The 25,045-nt window shown below is 42.2% G+C and overlaps 1 protein-coding gene across 2 annotated transcripts in view; it reads left to right on the top strand.

The window, feature by feature from the left end:
• si:dkey-234i14.6 (uncharacterized) overlaps positions 1–16,712 on the top strand; it is a 47,080-nt gene extending 30,368 nt beyond the window's left edge. Inside the window, exons 2-5 of one of the 2 annotated variants that reach the window (XM_052465883.1) lie at positions 6,951–7,127; positions 12,696–12,905; positions 14,610–14,823; positions 15,424–16,712. In XM_052465883.1, the coding sequence (XP_052321843.1) occupies positions 6,951–7,127; positions 12,696–12,905; positions 14,610–14,823; positions 15,424–15,602 (780 nt within the window). In that variant the 3' untranslated portion in view covers positions 15,603–16,712. The remainder of the gene's footprint in view (positions 1–6,950; positions 7,128–12,695; positions 12,906–14,609; positions 14,824–15,423) is intronic. The other variant, XM_035789553.2, reaches the window with a different exon arrangement.
• The last annotated feature ends 8,333 nt before the right edge of the window (positions 16,713–25,045 follow it).

Raw genomic sequence — 25,045 nt, 5'->3', positions numbered from 1 at the left:
TTAGTGGGCTTTGAGGGCACTTTGGTGTTGAACATTGGTGTTCCTTCTGTCCAGGTGGGAAAGGGCAGTGTGGAGTGCAATAGAGATTGCATCATCTGTGGATCTGTTGGGGCGATATGCTAATTGGTGTGTGTCTAGGGTTTCTGGGATGATGGTGTTGATGTGAGCCATGACCAGCCTTTCAAAGCACTTCATGGCTATAGACGTGAGTGCTACAGGTCGGTAGTCATTTAGGCAGGGTACCTTAGTGTTCTTGGGCACAGGCACTATGGTGGTCTGCTTAAAACATGTTGGTATTACAGACTCGGACAGGGACAGGGAGGGGTTGAAAATGTCAGTGAAGACACTTGCCAGTTGCACAGCACATGCTCGCAGTACATGTCCTGGCAATCCATGTGGCCCAACGGCCCTGTGAATGTTGACCTTACATCGGCTGCATAGAGCGTGATCACACAGTCTTCCGGGAACAGTTGGTGCTCTCATGCATGTTTCAGTGTTATTTGCCTCGAAGCGAGCATAGAAGTAGTTTAGCTCATCTGATAGGCTCGTGTCACTGGGCAGCTCTGGGCTGTGCTTCCCTTTGTAGTCTGTAATGGTTTGCATGGCCTGCCACATCCGACTAGCGTCAGAGCCGGTGAAGTACGATTCAATCTTACTCCTGTATTGACACTTTGCCTGTTTGATGGTTCGTCGGAGGGCATAGCGGGATTTCTTCTAAGCTTCTGGGTTCGAGTCCCGCTCCTTGAAAGCGGCAGCTCTAGCCTTTAGCTCAGTGAGGATGCTGACTGTAATCCATGGCTTCTGGTTGGGGTATGTACGTGCGGTAACTATGGGGATGATGTCATCGATGCACTTATTGATGAAGCCAATGACTGATGTGGTGTACTCCTCAATGCCATTGGAGTTATCCCGGAGCATATTCCAGTCAGTGCTAGCAAAACAGTCCTGTAGCTTAGCATCTGCTTCATCTGACCACTTTTTCATTGATCTTGTCACTGGTGCTTCCTGCTTTAATTTTAGCTTGGAAGCAGGAATCAGGAGGATAGAATTATGGTCAGATTTGCCAAATGGAGGGTGAGGGAGAGCTGTGTATGTGTCTCTGTGTGTGGAGTATAGGTGGTCCAGAGTTCTTTTTCCTCTGATTGCACATTTAACATGCTGATAGAAATTTGGTAAAATGGATTTAAGTTTCCCTTTCCCCATTAAATTCCCGGCTACTAGGAGCGCCGCCTCTGGGTGAGCGTTTTCTTGTTTGCTTATGGTGGAATACAGCTCAATTAATGCTGTCTTAGTGCCAGCCTCTGACTGAGGTGGTATGTAAACAGCTACGAAAAATACAGATGAAAACTCTCTAGGTAGGTAGTGTGGTCTACAGCTTATCATGAGATATTCTACCTCAGGCCGAGCAATAGCTTGAGACTTCCTTAGATATCGTGCACCAGCTGTTATTTACAAAAATACATAGTCCGCCGCCCCTTGTCTCACCAGACACCGTTGTTCTATCCTGCAGGTACATTGTATAACCAACCAACTGTATGTTGATGTTGTCGTCATTCAGCCATGACTCCGTGAAGCATAAGGTGTTAGTTTTTAATATCCCGTTGGTAGTTTAATCTTCCGTGTAACTAGTAAATTTTATTCTCCAAGGATTGCACATTTGCTCGCAGAATGGAGTGAAGTGGGGGTTTATTTGATCACCTTGATCACTTCGGACCCTCTTTCTATGCCTCCTCTTCACGCAGATCATGGGGATCGGTGCATGTTCCCGGGGAAGCAGTATATCCTTCACGTTGGACTCGTCAGAGTCATGAAAGGAAAAAAAGGATTCTGCTAGTCCGTGGTGAATAATCGCAATCCTGATGTCTAGAAGTTATTTTCGGTCATAAGAGACAGCAACATTATGTACAAAATAAGTTTAAAAAACAAGTTACAAAAAATGCAAATAAACAAACAAAATAACACAATCGGCTGGGGGCATGTAAATCATCTGCCTTCTTCTCCGGCGCCATTTTACAACAGATGCATGTCTGTATTTCCAGTCATGTGAAATCCATAGATTAGGGCATCATTTATCTATTTAAATTGACTGATTTCCTTGTATCAACTGTAACTAAGCAAAATCTTTGAAATTTTTGTTTATATTTTTGTTCAGTGTGTGTATTTATACAGTACGTGTCAAACGTTTGGACACACCTACTTATTCCAGGGGTTTTCTATATATTTACTATTTTCTACATTGTAGAATAATAGTGAAGACATCACAACTATGAAATAACACATGGAATCATGTAGTAACCAAAAAGGTATAGATACAGTTGAAGTAGGAAGTTTACATACACATTAGCCAAATATATTTAAACTCAGTGTTTCACAATTCCTGACATTTAATCCTAGTAAATATCCCCTGTCTTAGGTCAGTTAGGATCACCACTTTATTTTAAGAATATAAAATGTCTGTATAATAGTAGAGAGAATGATTTATTTCAGCATCACATTCCCAGTGGGTCACAAGTTTACATACACTCAATTAGTATTTGGTAGCATTGCCTTTAAATTGTTTAATTTGGGTCAAACGTTTTGAGTAATCTTCCACAAGCTTCCCACAATAATTTGGGTGAATTTTGGCCCATTTCTCCTGACAGAACTGGTGTAACTGAGTCAGGTTTGTAGGCCTCCTTGCTCGCACACACTTTTTCAGTTCTGCCCACACATTTTCTATAGGATTGAGGTCAGGGCTTTGTGATGGCCACTCCAATACCTTGACTTTGTTGTCCTTAAGCCATTTTGCCACAACTTTGGAAGTATGCTTGGCGTCATTGTCCATTTGGAAGACCCATTTGCGACCAAGCTTTAACTTCCTGACTGATGTCTTGAGATGTTGCTTCAATATATACACATAATTTTTCTATTTTGTGAAGTGCACCAGTCCCACCTGCAGCAAAGCACCCCCACAACATGATGCTGCTACCCCTGTGCTTCATGGTTGGGATGGTGTCTTTCGGCTTGCAAGCCTCCTCCTTTTTCCTCCAAACATAACGATGGTCATTATGGCCAAACAGTTCTATTTTTGTTTCATCAGACCAGAGGGCTTTTTCTCCAAAATGTACGATCTTTGTCTCCATGTGCAGTTGCAAACCATAGTCTGGCTCTTTTTATGGCGGTTTTGGAGCAGTGGCTTCTTCCTTGCTGAGCGGCCTTTTAGGTTATATCGATATAGGACTCGTTTTACTGTGGATATAGATACTTTTCTACCTGTTTCCTCCAGTATCTTCACAAATTCCTTTGCTGTTGTTCTGGGATTGATTTGCACTTTTCGCACCAAAGTACAGACAGAACGTGTCTCCTTTCTGAGCGGAATGCCGGCTGCGTGGTCCCATAGTGTTTATACTTGCATACTATTGTTTGTACAGATGAACGTTGTCCCTTCAGGCGTTTGGAAATTGCTCCCAAGGATGAACCAGACTTGTGGAGGTCCACAATTTTTTTCTGAGGTCTTGGCTGATTTCTTTTGATTTTCCCATGATGTCAAGAAAAGAGGCACTTTGAAGGTAGGCCTTGAAATACAGAGGAGAGGCACTTTGAAGGTAGGCCTTGAAATACATCCACACCTCCAATTGACTCAAATTATGTCAATTAGCCTATCAGAAGCTTCTAAAGCCATGACATACTTTTCTGGAATATTCCAAGCTGCTTAAAGGCACAGTCAACTAAGTGTATGTAAACTTCTGACCCACTGGAATTGTGATACAGTGAATTATATGTGAAATAATCTGTCTGTAAACAATTGTTAGAAAATGTATTGTGTCGTGCACAATGTAGATGTCCTAACCGACTTGCAAAAATGATAGTTTGTTAACAAGAAATTTGTGGAGTGGTTGAAAAACAAGTTTTTATGACTTCAACCCAAGTGTATGTAAACTTCTGACTTCAACTGTATATAGATATTTAGTATTTATTTAGGATCATATGATTGTTCACTTTTTAGTTAACATTTTTTTAACCAGCCACCTTTCTGTTCTATAGAATAGCCTGAGATTCAGTGACTATACATCACCACCTGATAGATACACATCTGATGTATAGTTGGTTGTAAAGAGTCACTGGTAAATGTGTTCTGATGCAGATTACCGTACCACTCATTGCATAAATCTCCCTAAGCCTTTCTCTGCATTACAGCATTAAACAATGGTTGAATGATGGCAGCCTACAGCACTAGGGCTTATAGCAGCACATCATTATATAATGGCAAAATTCTGATCACATTCACTAAAGCTGGGCTTATCTGCTGACACAACATAACCAGGAAAATGTGTGTCCGCAGGCTCTCTCTATTCTGAAAGGCAGAGACCCTCAGTCCTGCTCCTCTAGAGCCACAGTAGTATTGCAGGTTTTTGCCCTAGCTTAGTGCCATCACACCTGACTCAGTTAATCAACTGATCATTGTCCCCTTGATTAGCTGAATCATGTGTTTTTTGCTGAGCTGGAACAAAAACATGCAGTCTGCAGCTCTCAAGGAGCAGTGTTGAGGATCACTGCCCTAAAGGCCTTATCTGTTTGCTGCCTGGACAGAGTTTCAGTTCACACCAGTGCCTTTTGATCACTTCATGACATTTGTAATGAATAAATCAGTACCTATTGCCATGGCAATAATAATCCCCATTGGTTAATCAGTATCTGATTAAAGGTAGGAATGAAGGCCAGTGGACAGTGCAGCCCTTGAGGATGAGAGCTGTCCACCCCTGGTTCACCTTCCTCTCCCTGCTTCCTCCCTGGCGATCCAGTGACTCACCCCATGTTTATGCATTAAAGCAGGTGAACTTCAAGGTCAAGCATATCTTTGATCGGAACAAAGTTCTGCATCATTAAAAACATTGACAATTCTGAAGCGTCCTGTCCATAGCCATTAATAGACAGGAGTGCTTGATTATTGGTTTAGTTCCAGGCTGTGTGATCTGTGAATTTTTATTTATTTAACTAGGCAAGTCAGTTAAGAACAAAGTCTAATTTTCAATGACAGCCAAGGAACAGTGGGTTAACTGCCTGTTCAGGGGCAGAATATCCTTGTACCTTGTCAGCTCAGGGGTTTGAACTTGCAACCTTCTGGTTACTAGTCCAACACTCTAACCACTAGTCTACCCTGCCGCCCCGAATGGACTTTTAAATCATCAGTTCTCTGTAGTCTGAATGGATTTAACACGTCTTAGCCTCGACTCTCAGCCATCACTGGCTCAAACCTTATTGAGTTTAATGTTGGACACACACCAGGGGAGAACGACTTCTTCCTCTCATTGAAGCCAAAGATGTTCAAGGCCAACCGCGGTCCTGCAGGCTGTTGTTTTCAGAAAAGCAGGATCCCCATTATAGTGAATGAGAAAATGGCAATCTTCTTGAGAAATATTCATGTAAATAAACAAAAAGTCTAAGACAATCATGGTGCCAATAGTTGCTTCTATTACACCAGATGTACACTACATGGCCGAATGTATGTGGACACCTGCTCGTCGTATATCTCATTTCAAAGTCATCAGCATTAATATGGAGTTAGTCACACTTTAATGCTATAACAGCCCCCACTCTCTGGGAAGGCTTTACACTAGATGCTGGAACATTGCTGCGGGGACTTGCTTCCATTCAGCCACAAGAGCATTAGTGAGCTAGGGCACAGATGTTGGGCCGTTAGGCCTGGCTCGCACTCTGCTCTTCAGTAAGGCCATTCATTCTACTGCCAATGTTTGTGTATGGAAATTGCATGGCTCTGTGCTCGATTTTATACACCTGTCAGCAATTGTTGTGGCTGAAATATTAAAATCCACTAATTTGAATGGGTGTCCACATACTTTAGTATATATAGTGTATGTCCTTGAACCGATTATTTTAAAATCGTACACAGAATAAGTTATTAGGATAATTTAGATTCTAACAGCAGCCTGCAGTAACCCGGTTGTTCTCCAACTTGAGATAGTCAATAAGATAGGGAAGCACTGAGCTAGCCTGCAACATCACTTCCTGGACTAGCTCAATCTGTGTATATTATGTCTCCAGAAGACACCATTTTAGCAAGCTAAAAACGTACTTCCTTGCCTTTAAATGTGCTATTGAGTCTTCACATAAGAATGAATGGTGTCAAGTAATCGATGGCTTTATCCATTTATATTTACAATCGGACTCTCTCTCTCTCTCTCTCTCTCTCTCTCTCTCTCTCTCTCTCTCTCTCTCTCTCTCTCTCTCTCTCTCTCTCTCTCTCTCTCTCTCTCTCTCTCTCTCTCTCTCTCTCTCTCTCTCTCTCTCTCTCTCTCCCTGTCTCTCTATCCCTGACTATTATTTTCTATCTGTATTATTCATTCCTCTATTCCTGTTATCAGGTATTTATTTTGTATAAACTAACAATCTTTTGTATTTGTTTTAATCAACAGTTATCTGTGTGTGTGATAGTGTTTACACCAGATCACTGCCCTGCTCTATTGCTCTGGACACTTAGCCTTATCACAGACATGAACCAGTACCTAAACAAACCAGGATATCAGACCCAGCCGGACACAGACACACGCACGGCTGCACCCTACGCAAGCACACACACATACACACAGACACACAAAGTTGTCTCAAACATAGGGCTGTTATTGTTTGGTATTTTAGATAATAACAATAATAGTCCCCATCATAATAATAATTAGGTGGGTGCTTATATTAGTCCTATTTCATGTGTTTTTGGAAATGTATTTTTTTGCATATCCCAACTCCCCCTCCGACACCCTCGGAGAGTGGGGTTATGGCTAGGGTCAGCCATTATCAATGGCAACCCTGGAGCAATTTTATTTTATTTAACCATTATTTAACTAGGCAAGTCAGTTAAGAAGAAGTTCTTATTTACAATAATGGACAAAAAAAAAAATCTACCCCCCCTCTCACTCTCTCTGTCCCTTTCTTGATCTGTTCTTCCTGTTTATCAGTTCACAGAGGAGTACCTGCGGAAGATCCCGGGTTCTGATTGGCCGCGTGTGATCGTGGTGGCTGATGGGTCGTGTGGGGACTCATGCTCTGTGCTGGGTATCAGCTCTGACTACACTGTAGAGTCCTGCCACGCATACGGGGCTAATGCCACTATAGAGAGACTGGACCAGAGACAGGTCAGACAAGCACACACACACACACACACACACACACACACACACACACACACACACACACACAGACACAGACACAGACACAGACACACACACACAAACACACATACTGATCAAACAGAGCCCTGGTGGTTCACAGCTGAATGCAATACAGTATATAACTCCTATATAAACCATATATCTGTAGAATGACCATAAGGACTGTCTATACAAGCAATATGGCCCTGTTCCATGTTGGTCTGTCAAACCTGCCCTTGGTGTGTTTATGGTAATCTGAACATCTCCTTAAGTACACTGTATAGAGCTTATTGTACTCTATGGGAACATTGAGATCTACCCATAGATAAAAGTAGTCAGTGACAGGCTGAATCCCCTTTTGAATTATATTGATGCTATCAGGTGTACAGCAGGTGTTACTGTACTGTATGTCAGGCTTGTCAGGCCCTCAGGCCGTGTATTGTCTTGATCCTCATCTGTTACCTGACTGATGTATATATGAATGTGATGTCATCAGCTCTGGTGATCCTGGGCCAAAGGTCATCTGTCATGGCAACCAGAGAGTGGATGATGTGATGAGTTAGTGGTGTTACTGGGAGCAGCGGAGGGGAGGAAGGAAGGAAGAAATGAATGACGGGATAATGAAGGAATAGAAGAAACAGAGGAAACAGAGGAAATACAGACAGGATGATGACATAGGCAGCTATCAGCACAACAAGATCTGCTATGCAACAGCTGTCTCCTCTATCTGTATGAACTCTGATTTGTTTACTGTGTGTCTTTAAAGAAGAGGTTCACTTAATTTGAACAAATCAATGTTTTTGATGTAAATTGTGTGTTATAGAAATGCCCAGACACTTTTTTTGCAATCTCCCTTGTTTTTGAGAAACTTATCCCACCAGAGATATACTTTCTCATGCTCGTTCAGCAGTTACAGTCAGAGATAAAACATGAACAAAGGAAACAACTACATTCTCAGTGTAGTGGGACTTGAGCGATACTTATTTTTGTGGTCATGCGCATGCTACATGGAGAAGCAGCACAGCTGGATAGGGGGAACCACTCAGGTCACACAAAATGGAACATAACGTTGTGGATAAAGTTTGGAATGACACAATTTCATGTGTACAAGTGTACATCTAACGACCATACTGAGAGCGTTGCAGTTTGTAAAAGGACGTACAGTACTGGGTGTTTTTGGAGACTTTGTTCATGTTTTATCTCTGCCCCTATAGCTGCTGAACGAGCATGAGTAACTATATTGCTGGTTGGGAAAGTTTCTCAAAGACAAGTTAGAGGCACTTCTATACTGCAACATGCCATTTTCCTTTCATGTGAAATGAATGTTTTATAAAACTGAAAGTCAACTAAACTTGGGTTCATTATAGGTACAATTCTGGCACCAGAAATGTCTTCATTCATGATGATTCTCTCTTACTGGGTCTAGAACATAATTCTCAGTACTCTAAAATAGCCTACTTTCATTATCTTCTTTCCTTCAACTGCATTGACATGAAAGAACTGGTCTGGTGAATGCAAATTGTAAATATAATAGGCATCCACTATATTGCTTACACATTGGCTAGGTTTGATCAGTGAAGTTGGTGAGCAGATGAAGCCCTTCTAGACAATTGAGATGGTCTCCTAACTAATAAACAGACAGCCTCTTGGCTGCCCTGCAGGAGAGATAGGCACCTGGATCATATTTACATTAGCAGTCATCACATGTCCTGCATAGCTAACCAGACACCAGGAAAAACACTGATAAGACACAGTTTATTCTCATAATAAAGAAGACAGGGCTGTGGGCACAGATGTAATAGCAATGCAAACAATGTAAAACACAAATATGAGAGAGACAGAGAACGAGAGCGCGCGCACGAGAGAGTTAAACCACTTGTTCTATCCAAGGCTATGTCAGGTTAGTGTTTCATAAGGTTGAGCAGTAGCAGTGATGAGTCACATCTGTTTCTCAGAGACCTGTTTGTGTTCATCATGGGTTTACTCTTTTCTCTTATTGTGCTCCAGCTACATCCTCTCCACAGTGACAGATTCACACAGCTGTGACTTCCAATCACTACTTAACTTATCTATCTCTCGCTGGCCATTTCCGTTAGTTAATGAATTTAGCTCAGAGGATATGACCTGTTTACCCACCCCGCTCTCTCCTCTGCAGTGGTAAAACACTGTTGGTTCACACTGGTCTGGTTCATGTCATTGATGTGAATTTAGATCAATTCTGGGGGGTTAAAGGATAAAACATCCTTTTGGGGTGGAAAAGGGGTCAGATGTGTGAAAAAGTAAGAGAGAGATGAAGAAAGAGATGGAGAGTGAGAGCTAGAGAGATAATACACACGCACATAGAAAGAGAGAGGGTGAGAGAGGTAGAGAGCAGAGAGGGGAAAAGGGTGGTATAGAGGGCAACATCAAGTGAGATATATATATATTCAATATCTGAAGCACATTTACTGTACTAACACCATGTCATAATTAGTTAATTGTTGATATTTAAGGGAGAATCAACTACGGGCTATGCGTTCTATGGAAAATAATGAATGATATGGAAGGTGTAACCTAACCTTCCACGGAGAACGCATAGACCCCCGAGTTGAGAACGCATAGACTACTGAGTTGATTATCCCTTTTATACCATGCCTACAATTTAACACATTTGCTGCAAGAAATTGGTTCATTTGCAGGTAAAAATATGTTCAACTTCCACTGAGGTAGCTAGCACAGCTACATTAGTTGCCTTGGTAACCAAACAAACAGACTTGCTTGTTTAGCTAACCAGACCATCAGTCCTCGGGCGCATTCGTAAATTCGCTCTGGCTATCTACTCCAATTTCAGAGCACTCTCATTTGAGTGTGCAAAAAGCGCAGAATAACAGAAGAATTTACGAACGTACCCCTAGCTGGCTGTTATGAAAATCGAATTTAACAATGTCAATAATATTGTCAATTCAACTTATGCTTTCAAAAGAAGCTCAAACATACACTGAACAAAAATATAAACGCAACATGCAACAATTAGTTACAGTTATAAGGAAATCAGTCAATTGCAATAAATACATTTCTATGGATTTCACATGACTGGGGATACAGATATGCATCTGTTGATCACAGATACCTAAACACTTATTTGGGATAGGGGGCAGCATTTTCACTTTTGGATGAATAATGTGCCTAGAGTGAACTGCCTCCTACTCAGTCCCAGATGCTAATATATGCATATTATTAGCAGTATTGGATAGAAAACACTCTGAAGTTTCCACAACTGTTTGAATGATGTCTGTGAGTATAACATAACTCATATGGCAGGCAAAACTCTGAGATAAAATCCAAACAGGAGGTGGGAATTCTGAGGTTTGTAGTTTTTGAACTCACCCCTATCGAATACAGAGTGGGATATGGGTTATTTTGCACTTCCTAAGGCTTCCACTAGATGTCAACTGTCTTTATAACTTTGTTTCAGGCTGCTCCTGTGAAGGGGGGCCGGATGGGAGCTTTTGACTAAGGGGTCTGCCTGCAGCCTCGTTCTCAGTCACACGTTATCACATGAGAGGTATCTCTCGTTCCATTGCTTTTCTACAGACAATGGAATTCTCCGGTTGGAACATTATTGAACATTTATGATTAAAAACATCCTAAAGATTGATTCTATACTTAGTTTGACAAGTTTCTTCGACCTGTAATAAAACTTTTTGAACATTTCGTCCGACTGGACCTGAACGCGATTTTGGATTTGTTTACCAAATGCCCTAACAAAAGAAGCTATTGGACATAAATGAACATAAATGATGGACATTATCGAACAAAACAAGCATTTATTGTGGAACTGCGATTCCTGGGAGTGCATTCTGATGAAGATCATCAAAGGTAAGCAAATATTTATAATGCTATTTATGAATAATGTTGACTACCCAACATGGCGGATATTTCTCTGGCTGGTTTGGGCTCTGAGCGCCGTTCTCAGATATGCTTTTTCCGTAAATAAAATAAAAAATCTTACACAGCGGTTGCATTAAGGAGAAGTTTATCTAAAGTACCACGCATAACACTTGAATTTTCATCAACATTTATAATGAGTATTTCTGTGAATTCATGTGGCTCTCAGCAATATCACTGCATGTTTTGGAACTACTGAACGTAACACGCCAATGTAAAATAAGATTTTTGGATATAAATATGAACTTTACCGAACAAAACATACATGTATTGTGTAACATGAAGTCATATGAGTGTCATCTGATGAAGGTCATTAAAGGTTAGTGATTAATTTGATCCATATTTGTGCTTTTTGTGACTTCTCTCTTTGGCTGGAAAAATGGCTGTGTTTTTTCTGTGGCTTGGTGGTGACCTAACATAATCGTATGCGGAGCTTTCGCTGTAAACCATTTTTGAAATCAGACACTGTGGCTAGATTAACGAGAACGTTATCTTTAAAATGGTGCCTAATACTCGTATGTTTGAGAAATTTGATTTATGAGATTTCTGTTGATTTGTATTTGGTGCCCTGCAATTTCATTGGCTATTGGCGAGCGGAACCCCAGTCCTAGACAGGTTAAGGTAGGGGCGTGTCAGTATCTGGTATGACCACCATTTGCCTCATGCAGCGCGACACATCTCTGTCACATAGAGTTGATCAGGCTGTTGATTATGGCCTGTGGAACGTTGTCCCATCCCTCTTCAATGGCTCTGCGAAGTTTATGGATATTGGCGGGAACTGGAACACACTGTCGTACACGTTGATGCACAGTATCCCAAACAGGCTCAACGGGTGACATGTCGGGTGAGAATGCAGGCCATGGAAGAACTGGGACATTTTCAGCTTCCAGGAATTGTGTACAGATCCTTTCGACAAGGGGCCGTGCTTTATGCTGAAACATGAGGTGACCGCGGAGGATGAATGACACGACAATGGGCCTCAGGATCTCGTGCATTCAAATTGCCATTGATAAAATGCAACTGTGCTCGTTGTCCGTGGCTTATGCCTGCCCAGACCATAACCCCACCTCCACCACGTGGGGCACTCTGTTCACAACATTGACATCAGAAAACCGCTCTCCCACACGACACCGTACATGCTGTCTGCCATCTGCCTGGTACAGTTGAAACCGGGTTTCAGCGATAAAGCGCACACTTCGCCAGTGTGCCAGTGGCCATCGAAGGCAATTCGAAATTGGGAAGGTGTTCCTAATGTTTGGTATACTGTGAGTATAACCATTGAATTATACCGTGCTGTTATACTGTGCGTTATAGGGAAATAATGCTTGCTCTATAATGCCCTTCACACCATTCAGAAACGAGTATTCAACGATGACATGGTTTAAACAGTTTTACAGGATAAGAACATATCATTGAATCTATGAAGGTTTTTTAACAGTTCTCCCTAAGTAGTTTTATGTTATTTCTATACTGATGATGACAGTAATCTCTTCTCTCAGCACTCTAAATTATTCTAAATTAAATCCATCTGTTGCTCCCTCTCTCTCTTCCTCTATATCTCTTACTTACACACACACACACACACACACACACACACACTGACATCCCTCTCCTTTTCATCTCCAGGTGCCCACCCCAGAGATCCGAGCCCACAGCCTGTTCTTCGACTTGTCTGCGTACGGAGTGGAGGCTCTCAGGGAGCCGAAAAGCTCTGCCGTCAAGCCAGGGTTCCACCTGAAGATCTACGGAACCTTCCGGAACCGCTACATGGCTCTGGTCTGCCCCGCCTCAGACACCAAGATGGTCCGCTTCCTCCGACACACAGCTAACTCCTCGGTAAAGACCCGAGCAGGCACTGTCTATTTCTGATGACAGCACAGAGCATCCGTTCCATACCAATTCCCTGCACATTTCCCTAGGACCTTGGATGGGACCATTACCTAGAGCTAAGACCTATTCTTCAGGCTTGCCACAGTCTGCTTACCAACAGAAATAAACTGAGGTTTAGAAAACAAATGGACAGAAAATGAATCAATCAATCATCGAATAATGAATGCTGTGATCACAGTATGTTTTCTGTGCCCTTCCATGCATGTGTGTATGAGCCTTGGCTCCCTGCTTGGCCAGACTAATGTACTGTATTTCTAATAATAACCCTGACCACAGAGTCGCTTTTTACACCTACTTACCTCACACCTTTCTTCCACACCCCTGACCACACTGTGTTAGTCTGTTGAGTATATAGAGCAAAGCCCTCTGTGTGTGTGTGTGTGTGTGTGTGTGTGTGTGTGTGTGTGTGTGTGTGTGTGTGTGTGTGTGTGTGTGTGTGTGTGTGTGTGTGTGTGTGGCTGGAGGGGCCATCTGTACACTCTTAGAAAAAAGGGTTACAAAAGGGTTCTTTGGCTGTCCCCATAAGAGAACCCTTATTTTATTCCATGTAGAACACACACACGTATGCTGTTACTTGGTTACGGATGACTGTCCTGGTGTGGGCCGAAGGACAGATGAGTGGAGAGCACAGCAGTGTCACAGAGAGAGAGAGAGGAAGAGAGTAGAAGAGAGAGAAAGGAAGAAGGGGGAATCATTCATTTCATGGCTGTAATCGTTTTACAATCGACGTGATAACAGAGCAGACGTCAGAGGAGGGTCAGAGATGTGTTTTCTACTGTTCTTTTTCAAGTTTCACTGTCTTCCAGAACATCAATGGATAAGATTAAAATGTCCTGATTATATTCCTGTACAATTGACTCTGGTAGGTATCGCAGTTTGTTTGTATAGCAGAGGTTGCTCACTGGGCTGTGCTCTTGGTTTGAGCAACAAATCTGAGCCCATGAGCTAACATGGTTTTGCACTGACAACTTGGGCTGTCAGTTACAGTCACTCAGGTCCCTCTTTTTCTCTAAGAGGATCTTCAGTTGCTTTGTCTTTGTCTTGGCCACACCAGATTTCTTTATCCAGCCCTTGGCTGGCTTGGTGGGTGGTGTTTCTGTTTGACTATAAAACTGTAGTGTGTAACTTTTCAACCCAAAACCAACCACCATTGACCAATCAAACAATACCAAGTTTACAGTGCAACCTGACCACCAAGGCCCAATCTCCATGGGGTGTCACATCATTTACAGGCTTGTGTGGGGGATGAGACCAGTGTAAATAAGACAGAATTCCTGAGAGGAGCACAAAATGTTTTTGCATATATTAATTCAGAGTTCACCCTGTACAGATACAAGTAACCACAGAGATCATACATCAATATACTGTAGAGAGCATCAGAGTTATCCTCAGTGAACAACTTTCAGATAGATACCAGAGATGGATACTATAGTATTACTCATATTCAATAGTCAGTCTCTGGATACTGTACCAGAGAGAAACATTTTGACCACTCAGAAAGGCGAAGGGCTGACTAGTCCTTGGGCATTGTCCTTTGTTCCTGGACTTTTTGCCATGCCACTCCAGGTAACAGGTGCACACATAAATTAGGGGCGAGCCTAAAAAACACATTCTGTTCCATGACTCATCTCTGGTTTCCTCTCCCTCCAGATCATGAAGAACATCTTCCACCAGTCGTTTAATGCGTATAAGACCGACATCGAGCCCCGTCTCAACGACCTGACACTGCACCGCATGCAGTGCAGTAGACGTCTATTTGACATCCAGCTGTCTCACCGGAGAGTCAGTGCCGCCTACATAGAGGGAGACAATGTGTCTGTGACCGTGGAGGGGGAGGCGGTACGGGTGCTCAACTTCGACACAGGTACACGCAAACGCCCTGTCATCAGCTTACATTGGTACACAAAAAAGTTCTGGCCTCACTTGTCGCAGTGCTCAACTTCTGTGGTATCACTAAGGCAGGTATGTGTAACTCCTTGACTTCATCATCATCATCATCAACAGAGTGCTTGTTTTTCCCATAGGTAAAATAAATCACCCTTGTTGTCAAGGGGCCCCTATTTTTAGAGCATGAAGACACTTGAGAAGGAGAGAGAAATGGATGGATGAGATGAAGGGTTGTGACTCACTACTGTACTGAATGCCATTTTAGCCTCTGAAAATCAATTTCTCCATCTCTCTGAGGTTGCTTTTTACTTTACAACATTTCAACATCTTTTAGAGTACCCTTCAGTGTCTTTCAGGCTACGTGTAACCGTTTTTATTAATGAGGGGTTTATGAAATTAATAACGCCTTTTGATGTGTTTTATCGCTCATATTTTCAGTATCTTTGATAAGAGTATGATATAACATCTCTCCCAAGACCTCATGATTTCAGATTCATCTTCTCACTATGTTTGATAGATATTCAACTCACAGCACTGATAAAATGTATCTCCCCCCGCCCCCCTCTCCTCCGACCAGGTTGTGGGGTGAACCTGGGGATGAGGGGTCTTGAGTCCTTGGGGACATTTATCTACCACACGGCCACGGCTGTGGACCAGAATGACATGTTGGAGGCCCTGTCCGCCAAGATCCAGCACTCCAGACAGGTGGCCGAGACCTTCAGGCAGACTGGTCTGGCACATACCATGTTCGAGTGACAGCAGGGAGAACACAGTGACACAGGGGGGCAGAGTGGGACACTGTCTCTAGAGTCCCTGTTTCAGCTGAAAGAGAAAAGTGACTTTTATATTCAATGTAAAAAAGCTGCTTTACCACCGTTGGACCATGGATCAGGAGCACAGAGAGGGTTCTGAACAGGAAACAGACTCTATGGATGAATGTACAGGAGGTTGGTGGCACCTTAATTGGGGAAGACAGGCTCGTGGTAATGGCTGGAGTGGAATAAGGGGAATGGTATCAAATAAATCAAACACATGATTTCCAAGATCTATAGCCTTTATGTATGGTCTGCCGTGAGGACCAAAGTGCATATGTCAGTGTTTCATTTCAGGGATGGGAGTGTCTCGGTGTTCTACAGTGGCTTCCTTCCCTTACCTTCCATCATCCAACCAATCCTGTAGTTTCAGATAGTTGATGGACAGGAAGCTGTTAAAGAGCATTGAGATGCAGTCTTGCACTTGATGTTCTGTGGGTTTAACTGAAACTTGAATCGCGTGATGGAGTTTATTTTTTCCGGTGGAGTGACCTGTTTTGTGAGATATTCAGTACAGTATGTTCGAATTCTGTGTGTTTTTGACACCTTTGGTATGTGCCTGGTGCATCGTACAACTCACAAACCTTGGCCATTAGCCAGAAACAAATGGCTTCTGTTGTTACAAACCCTTTACTGCTGAAGAATGTTTGAGTAGCTTTGAAGATTCTAGAACTGCCTCTGATTAGGACTTTTAGTATTGTTGAAGGAAGCTGAGTGGCAGGCAGACAACGTCTAGTCCCTCTCCTCATCTCCACTAATATAAAAAGGCAGGATAGATGAACACAATATGTGCAGATAAAGGGAAGGAGACAAGGAGAGGAAGCCAGTTTGTACTTTTGGGATTATGCACCCATAGTTCCACAGGAAGATGTGGAAGGAGCTCATTATGGCATTATGTTCCAATGGGGATGAAGAGAATTGACTAAGTAGTAACACGTGGGAGAAGGTATCATGTTGAAGTGCCATAAGTACTGGCTTAATCAGTTGTTACCACACCGGACTGATACAAGTGAAGATTGTACTCTTTCTATGGATATTGTTTGTTTGTTTGTTTGTTTAATAAAATGTATGGTCTTTCAAATCACAGGTTTCTATGTACAGTATGTAGTTCATGGTTAGGTGATAATGCCATCTAGTGGTATTTTAGACGTTAGGACATAATTCTGTATCACAAGAGAGGCTTTGCACTTTTAAAAGTGTAATACTGCTCCCCCCACCAACTAAATATTGTAAAAATAACTCAAATAAAACACACAAGGATTAGGTTTAATGTACACATATTTGCATTATGCACTGTAAAGACAGAGTATACTGTACATTTAACCACCAGTATCAGGAGCATGGCCGTGCTTACCTGTTCCTAGCATCTACACTCTATCCAAGCTCCACAACCATAGTTAAGAGCCTACTGCCCCTAATCATAGAAAAGAAAACAATGGAAACTTAAACCTTTGACCCTTCATACAGAAGGTGTGTTAAGTTTGTACAACTGATTAACCCATCAACCACTCAATAGTTTATTACCTCCTCTTGAGCAGTTTGCTGTGTAGTCTATTGTCCGTATGAAGGAGTTCTGGTTATGGAATGTTTGTTTGATGCTGGACATGGGCTGCATTGCTCGCTATCTCCTCTAGAGGGCGTTATTGGACACAGAACAATAGTTAGATGTCATCAAGCACTACTATCTCTCTTTCTCACCTTGGTGAATGCTCATATCAGGCGTCGTAGAACGGCCTCCTTTCTCTGAGGACACAGGCTGGTAACCTGACCCACATAGCCCAGTAATCAGGACATGATGTGAGGCTGCTGGGACCACACACGCTAGTTGCTGATGCTTTCAACATCTTTGATGAACATAAGAGGAGGTTGAAGATCCTAAAGTAAGCCATGATATGATTAAACGTGGGTATATGGTCTGACTGGATCTCACCTGCATCAGCACACAGAGATGGTTCATGTTCTGAGATACTGAGGTCAACCTCTACGTCCTTGGCACTCAGAACTGGCTCCTGCAGAGAGAACGAAACAGGGAGATAGAGAGAGTAGGAGAGAGCTATCAGTTGCAATTTAGTGACATTTTATCTCTGTAGTCAAATTGTGGTTCTTTATCTGATCTCTCTTACCTTGAGTTTCTCCATCCAGGTCCTCAGTAGAGAGCTAAGTATGTGTGGATCTGACTGTGACCAGTAGAGCCCAGGCCACTCACTGCTGTTCAGCTCCTCCTGTCAAATCAAGGGTTCTTATATCTGTCTTGTTTCACATATGTACAAGTGTCTAACCTGTACAAGTGTGTGTGGTGTGAAATGGAAATGTGTTTGTTGCATATCCCACTCAGACACCCGCTGAGAGTAGGGTCACAACCAGAGGGATTAGCAATTATTGACGGCGACCCTGTAGCAATAGGTTTAAGTGCCTTGCTCAAGAACAGATTGACAGATTTTTACCAGCTAGTCAGCTCGGGATTTGAAATAGCAAGCTTTTGGTTACTGGCCCAGCGTTCTTAACTGCTAGGCTACCTGCCGCACCTGTCAGTCATCAAAGAGAGACAGAGTAGCCCATGACAGATTAAGGTATCCCATTCCCATATGTTCATATCATACGTATGGTAAATTCTATTACATTTTAGTCAATTCAGGAGGGCCCAAATGTTGAGATCCGGGGAACAAGCTTTAGGAGCTTAGCAATTTCCTGGCAGATCTAGATTCAATCCGATCTGCCTTATCCTGCAATACCAACAACTGCAGAGCAGTCTTATTGTTTTTATTAAGGCGATGTTGGAGGTGTAACTGTGTTGGAGCTGTCAATTCAGCAAGCGGCTCCCGGTATTATACCCATCACGGATATTGCCATTGGATGCACAGAGTAGCATTAGTACTATAAATCCTATGCAGCCTTCATGCATGTTGTAATCTACACCTATTTTGTTATATGATTTTCAATTTGAGTCTCTTTATTTCTATATAACCTAGACACCATCTCGCTCTGAACTGTTAACGCAGGTGGGATTTAAGGACAGGTGTGGTTTTGTGACAGTGACGGCAAGATAATGGCACCGCAGGAGATGGCTGCCGTTTTACGGGCTCCTAACCAATTGTGCTATTTTGTGTTTTTTTTTCAAATTGTTTGTAACTTATTTTGTACATAATGTTTCTGCCACCGTCTCTTATGACCGAAAAGAGCTTCTGGATATCAGGAAAGGCTCAAATCCCCATCATTCACATGAAGAAAACGCAGATAAACTGGGTGAGCTCTGTTGAAGAATATCCTACCAACGGGACATTAAAAACAGTAATATCTTATGTTTCACCTTGTCGTGGCTGAACGACGACATGTATAATAAACAGTTGGCTGGATTTTCCATGCATCGGCAAGACATAACAGCTGCCTCTGGTAAGACAAGGGGTGGCTGTCTGTAGGGGTAGGTACTACTTGGCCACCAGCCCTGCCCAGGGCCCGACATTCTGCCCTCCTCTCCAGCATGCACCTCCAGAATTGCAGGCAGGCAGGCTCAAGGACAAGGCTGTAAGATGGCCGGGCACACAGCAGGTGCACCACCTAGTTGATGATCATAATGAACACAGATAGCTTTAAGAAACAGATACAGTAACCCATGGGGTACTGAAGAGAGGGGAGGATTGAGAGAGTGGTCCCTGCTGAAGATTTTAACTAGAGTCATGATTTTAAAAAAAAAGTCAAGTCATTAATTTTAGTCGTTCGTTTGACCTGCTAGTGCAGGCTGCAATGAGTCCTACAGCAGGATTGAAAGCCAATTTATGCTTGTATGCTTTATACCAATAGACATGATTGGTTGACAGTAGGTGAGGGCGGGAGATATAAACACAAACTCACTTCCTTGACAAATTACATCACAACAGCACTGTGCTGCTCTGAGAAGCTCAAGAAGTATGAATGCCCTGACTTCTGCAGAGGTCATACCATCTTGCTAAATGCTACACGGCCAATGCAGTTGTCGGATTGGCCTTTAAGGGCCAATTTAGGTTTGATACAAAAATGTGGTTTGAAACTCCGTAAGGAGGGTGTGACACAGCTTTGTAGAACCAAAACATTACACAGCCTCTGCTCAACAAACTCAAACTCGAGAACAAATCCTTTGGTGGACTGCAATTAGTGAAGGACTGTGCGAATCACCTTGCGTGGCTACCCAGACTCCTTTCTCCGTTCAAACGCTATGCTGCGCCCACAGACGCAGCAGAATAATTTAGTTTGAGTCGTCAGGCTACTTAACACCCTCAATGCAGTCAAGCAATGCATTCCGCAAAGAGTCGTTCACAATCTAGTCCGGTTGCTGCCACAACTAGACCTAATTTCAAATGTATCAATAAAAAATGGTATGTGTATACCTAGCAATCAACAAATGTACATTGTTTAAAGTCTATCACAATAGGAGCCAATTTAAGGTTGATCCCAAAATGTGGTCAGAGATTCTGTATGAAGGGTGTGATGCAATTGCGGAGGTCCTGTATACACACAAACTCACTTCCTTCACAACAGCTCTGCTTAACAACTCTGCACTGCTCCGCGAAGCGCACAAAGTATGAATGCCCTTACTTTTGCAGAAGCCGTATCACCCCAAAAAAGTTGTTATTTTGATTGAACAAGCCGAAAATATCCAAGTCAGTAAAAATATCCAAACTTTGAATTACTACAGCATACACTGGTCAACATCAACGTCTTGCTGGTTTGCATTCTGAAATGACTTCCAGGATCTGAAAGATCAACTATTTAAAAATATATATAAAGAAAACAAAAATGTATTTAAAAAATATTCATAATAATACTAATAATTAAAAACAAAAACAAATATTAAAATAAAAAAAATATATATATTTAAACTGGAACAACCATTTCAGGGTGCAATAAATCCAACTAACAAAACATGTATGTGATTTATCTTTGTGTAGCATAAGATTAATTCATTCATTAATCAATCAATGCACATGCAAAAATACAGATATTGAAACAAACAATTCAAAAAATCGAACTGCAATAGAGCATGCTGGGAAGTATGATAATGATGAGGTGTGGTTTTGCAGACCAGCTCGACCAGTGGTCACCAACCTATTTTGAGTCAAGATCACTTACTGAGTCAAAATGTAAACTGAGATACACTGCTCAGATTTTTTTTAAACATAATTTAAAAAACATAAGCCTATGCAACATTAACCAATTAAAAACAATTCTGTAGCAATGAGTTTTGTGCAGTACGCCCAATATATTACCACTGCATATTGGCTATGCTTGAATTGCCGTGCCAATATTGTTCTTCTCTGACCATTTAGAAATTATATTTCAACATGTTTGGTATATGATCACACTGTTAATATATAATTTGTAGTATTACTTGTGAGGCACAGCTGAGTGAGCATAATATGTATTTTTTTTTTTTACTGGGCTGATGGCCTGCATTTGATGGTCAGTCTGAGGGGAGAAAGCAGCAGTAAGGCTGCCTCTCAACCGACTCACCATCCCTCCTCTCTCCCTTCCTCTGCTGAGAAAAGGGGACACAGTCTTCCAGCTGATGGTGAAACTTAAGTCGCACTGCATTACTTCTGCCTCATGCACCAATTCATGTTGTTACTCCTATGAACAGAGAAAGTAAAATATTCTTTTATATAAAAAAAAAGACACAAGCTTATCGAAACGCTTTGCTCTATTCATTCATTGCAGCTGCAGTGCTGGTTGTAGCGTGAGTGGAAATAGGGAGAATGTGCATTTTTTGGCATAGAAAAGTGTTAAAGTGTTGACAGTGCTGAATAACAATTTAAACATGAACTTACTCATAAAAACAGCAGTTCTTTGCCGTATTCGTTGAGTCTCTCTCTATGGTTTTAAACGTTTTGAAATCTCACATTATTAACTTTTCTGTGCATTTGAGGCTAATTCTTTACAGTCTATTGTGCGAGGAAACTTGCAGACACAGTGAACTGAGCCATCTGATTGGCCAGCGGTAGGCCTATAGTTGCACTTGATTTGCTCTCTGGGCTTGCTGGGTGGAAGGAGTTCTACCTTCGGACACGTGAAATTGTTGAAAATTAGAAGACTTTGCCTTCCCGGAGCTAGGGCGGCTGAATCAAGTGCACCTACCACCAACAGTGGAAAACGGATTTTAAAAAACATGAATGCTAGGCTTTATCGTTGTGTTTTTACAGAAATGTTTGGTGATCAACAAGGAACGCCATGGAGATTGACCAGTTGAACACGGTTGGTGACCATTGATGTAAAGTGTGTATAAATCAGTGGTTCTTAACCTTGTTGGAGGTACTGAACCCCACCAGTTTCATATGCGCATTCACCGAACCCTTCTTAATTGGAAAAATAAAATATTATTTTATTAACTCAAAACATAGGTATATATTTTACTGGTGCACAAAATGAACCGTGCATCAACATCACTGTGTTCAAAGAACAAAATCATCAAAACATGATTTTCACACAAAAACAAAAACATAATAATGAATATTTACTGCAAATCAGTGTGACTTCTGCTGTTGCCTTTCAGAGACCAGTTCAGAAATGCACGGCTTCAGCTTGGCAAGTGCCATTCTCATGTCATTTTCACAACAAAGTCTGTTCCTTTTCTTCGTTTTTATGTCCAGCATCCTCAAAGGATTGCTCGCAAAGATATGTTGTAACAAACGGTATGAAAATCTCCAGAGCTTTCTTAGCAATAACAGGGTACGTTACCATTTGTTGACACCAAAACGTTGAAAGCGTTGTTGTTCTGAAGAGTTGCTGTTGAACCTGGCTCTGCTGAATTTCAATGATTTCATCGAGGTATTCATCATTGACATCTGTCTCAACACGTGAACGGCTTTCTCACCCATGCTGGATATGACTCTCTTGTAGGGAAGTATCCATCGAGAGACTTTGCAAGTTCATCTAAGTGCGTGTCAATTGCTTGCTTCAGTTCACCGGGTACAGAAATGTCTCCGATTCCAGATACATCTTTGATCTTACAGTCGTCCAACAGGGGAAAGTTTGCGAAGTTATTGTTCTCTGTTCGTCGTTTCCATAACGGTAGCTTTTTTTGAAAAGCCTTCAGGTTTTCCTCCGCTTCGATGATGTTGACTCCACCGCCCTGCATCTTTTGATTGAGATGATTGAGAGCTGCGAAGATATCAGCCATGTATGCTAAAATGAGAATGAACTCAGAATTCTTGAAGCAATCTGCATGACAATGTTGGTGCTCTTGCAAAAACAGGGCTAATTCCACACGCACGGCAAGAACACGATTCAGCACCTGTCCCCGGGATAAACACCGAAAGTTAGAATGGTACAGAAGTACCTCGAATTCAGAGCCCATTTCCTTACACAGCTCACTGAAGATGCGGGGCCTCAGAGCACTAGTTCGCACATAGTTCACGCATTCCACTACAATTTTTAATACTTCTGACAGTTTTGGAGGCAAGGTTTTTGTTGCCAACGCATGCCTGTGCAGAATACAATGCGTAACAATGATGTGTGGTGCATCGGCTTTCACTAGCACACCAAAACCAGACTTTCTTCCCAGCATGACTGGAGCTCCGTCCGAACAAACTGCAGAAACCATATCCCACGAAAGATTGTTGTCTTTGAAGAAGTCATCCACAAGTTTCTTCACATCGGCTGCCTTAGTTGTTGTTGTAAGAGGCTTACAAAATAAAAAATCTTTCTTTATCAAGTCGTCTTTCACATAGTGCACGAATACAGCAAGCTGGCTTAGATTGGAAACGTCTGTGGTCTCGTCGAGTTGAAGGCTGAATTTTGCCAGGCTTGAAATCAGATCTGCAACTACTTGAGCCAAGATGTCTTTGCTCATGTCCTCTATTCTGTCGCTGATGGTGTCATTTCAAAGAGGAATTTGGGATAACTTAACTTCAGCCTCTTTTCCCAGCATGATATTCACCATCTTCAACATAGCTGGTTTTATGAGTGTTTCACCAATGGTGTGTGGTTTGCCCTGCTTTGCAATCAGGTAAGCAACTTCGTACGATGCTGTGAGGATCGGTTTGTTGATGGGTACAAAGCCGAGAACAGGCAGAGTAGCCTTTTCATCGAATCTGGCTCTCTTCACCTTGAATTCAGCAAGCGTTGTGTTCTTGTATTTTCCATGTCCATGCAGAAGTGTTCTCTTAGTTTTGCCGCTGCTAGACGAGAATTGCTCAACTTGGCATTGTAAATCATGCAGTTAGGACGCTGACTCCCATCACGTTCCGTTATACATGTGAATTTATATTGTACATATTCGTCCGAACACATTCTTTTTTTGCTCTACATAATAAGTATGAAGGGATTAAAATATTAAGAAAGAAATCACAAGACGTACCATCACAACAGTCACAAGTCGACTACTGAGCGCACCAAATTCCCTGCAGCACAGATAGGCCAAGCGATGTAGCGTGATCACCTGCAGCCAATGATGGCCAAGCGGGGCGTGTCATCACGAATCATATGAGTCGGATGTGTGTCTTGACCTCCGCCGAACCCCTGAGACTGACTCACCGAACCCCTGGGGTTCGATCGAACCCAGGTTAAAAGAACCACTGGTATAAATTCCTTGATGATTTGAATTTGCAAGCATTTGGGCGGAAGTGCATTAATGTTTCAGCAGTTCCAGCAGCTACATCTTTATTCCAAAAAAACTATATCCACACTGGAAATTACTGTATGGTTACTGTACAAAATGGTCAAAGGTACACATAAGGTACTTTCAGAGGCACACTTAGAACTCACATGTTGCTTGTCGGTTTCTTTCAAGGTATATTCTTACAGATAATCAAGTATAGTGGTAAATTGGTTTGGTATTGGTTTCGGTAGAATACAAAAAGGCTACTTTGCGCACACGCTACAGCTTTTGGGACTTCATCTATAATAATTTGGCTGCCCTAAATTATTTTTACCAGCAGGTGGCACTAGTGTAGCCTGTGTTGATTAAAGCCTAGAGTAATTAACCTATTATTGACACAATTGCCTGGAAAGCCTCAATGCTTCAGGATGCTTAATTTCCCCATCACTGCTATTTTAAGCATCCTTTGTGGTGAGCACACGTGGGACCCAGACTCAAGTGGCCTCAACCGCTTGGTTGGCAGCAAACTGACCTTCCTGCCACACCGTCAGGTCAGTGAGCATGACAGAGATCAGCCACAGTAAGTTACTGTGCATTTTACAATAACTGCTTGCAGCAAGCTGACAGTTATGGATGTTACATTTGATACTGGAGCTCCAAGGCATGTGTCGAAATCTCTAAGCAGCTAACTTCAAAGCAATGTGCCGATGAGTGTATCACTTTATCAGAAGTATGTCATCAATGTTGTCTGAAGCTTAATTTGATCATGTGCCTTTTCAAACTGTGTGTTGCAAAATGCGAGATCCCACTGATTATGCAGT

Source organism: Oncorhynchus keta, chromosome 17, assembly GCF_023373465.1.
Source record: "Oncorhynchus keta strain PuntledgeMale-10-30-2019 chromosome 17, Oket_V2, whole genome shotgun sequence".
In the NCBI taxonomy this organism is placed as follows: domain Eukaryota; kingdom Metazoa; phylum Chordata; class Actinopteri; order Salmoniformes; family Salmonidae; genus Oncorhynchus; species Oncorhynchus keta.
The sequence above is the reverse complement of the archived record's forward strand: the minus strand, read 5'-3'. Positions and strand labels throughout refer to the sequence as shown.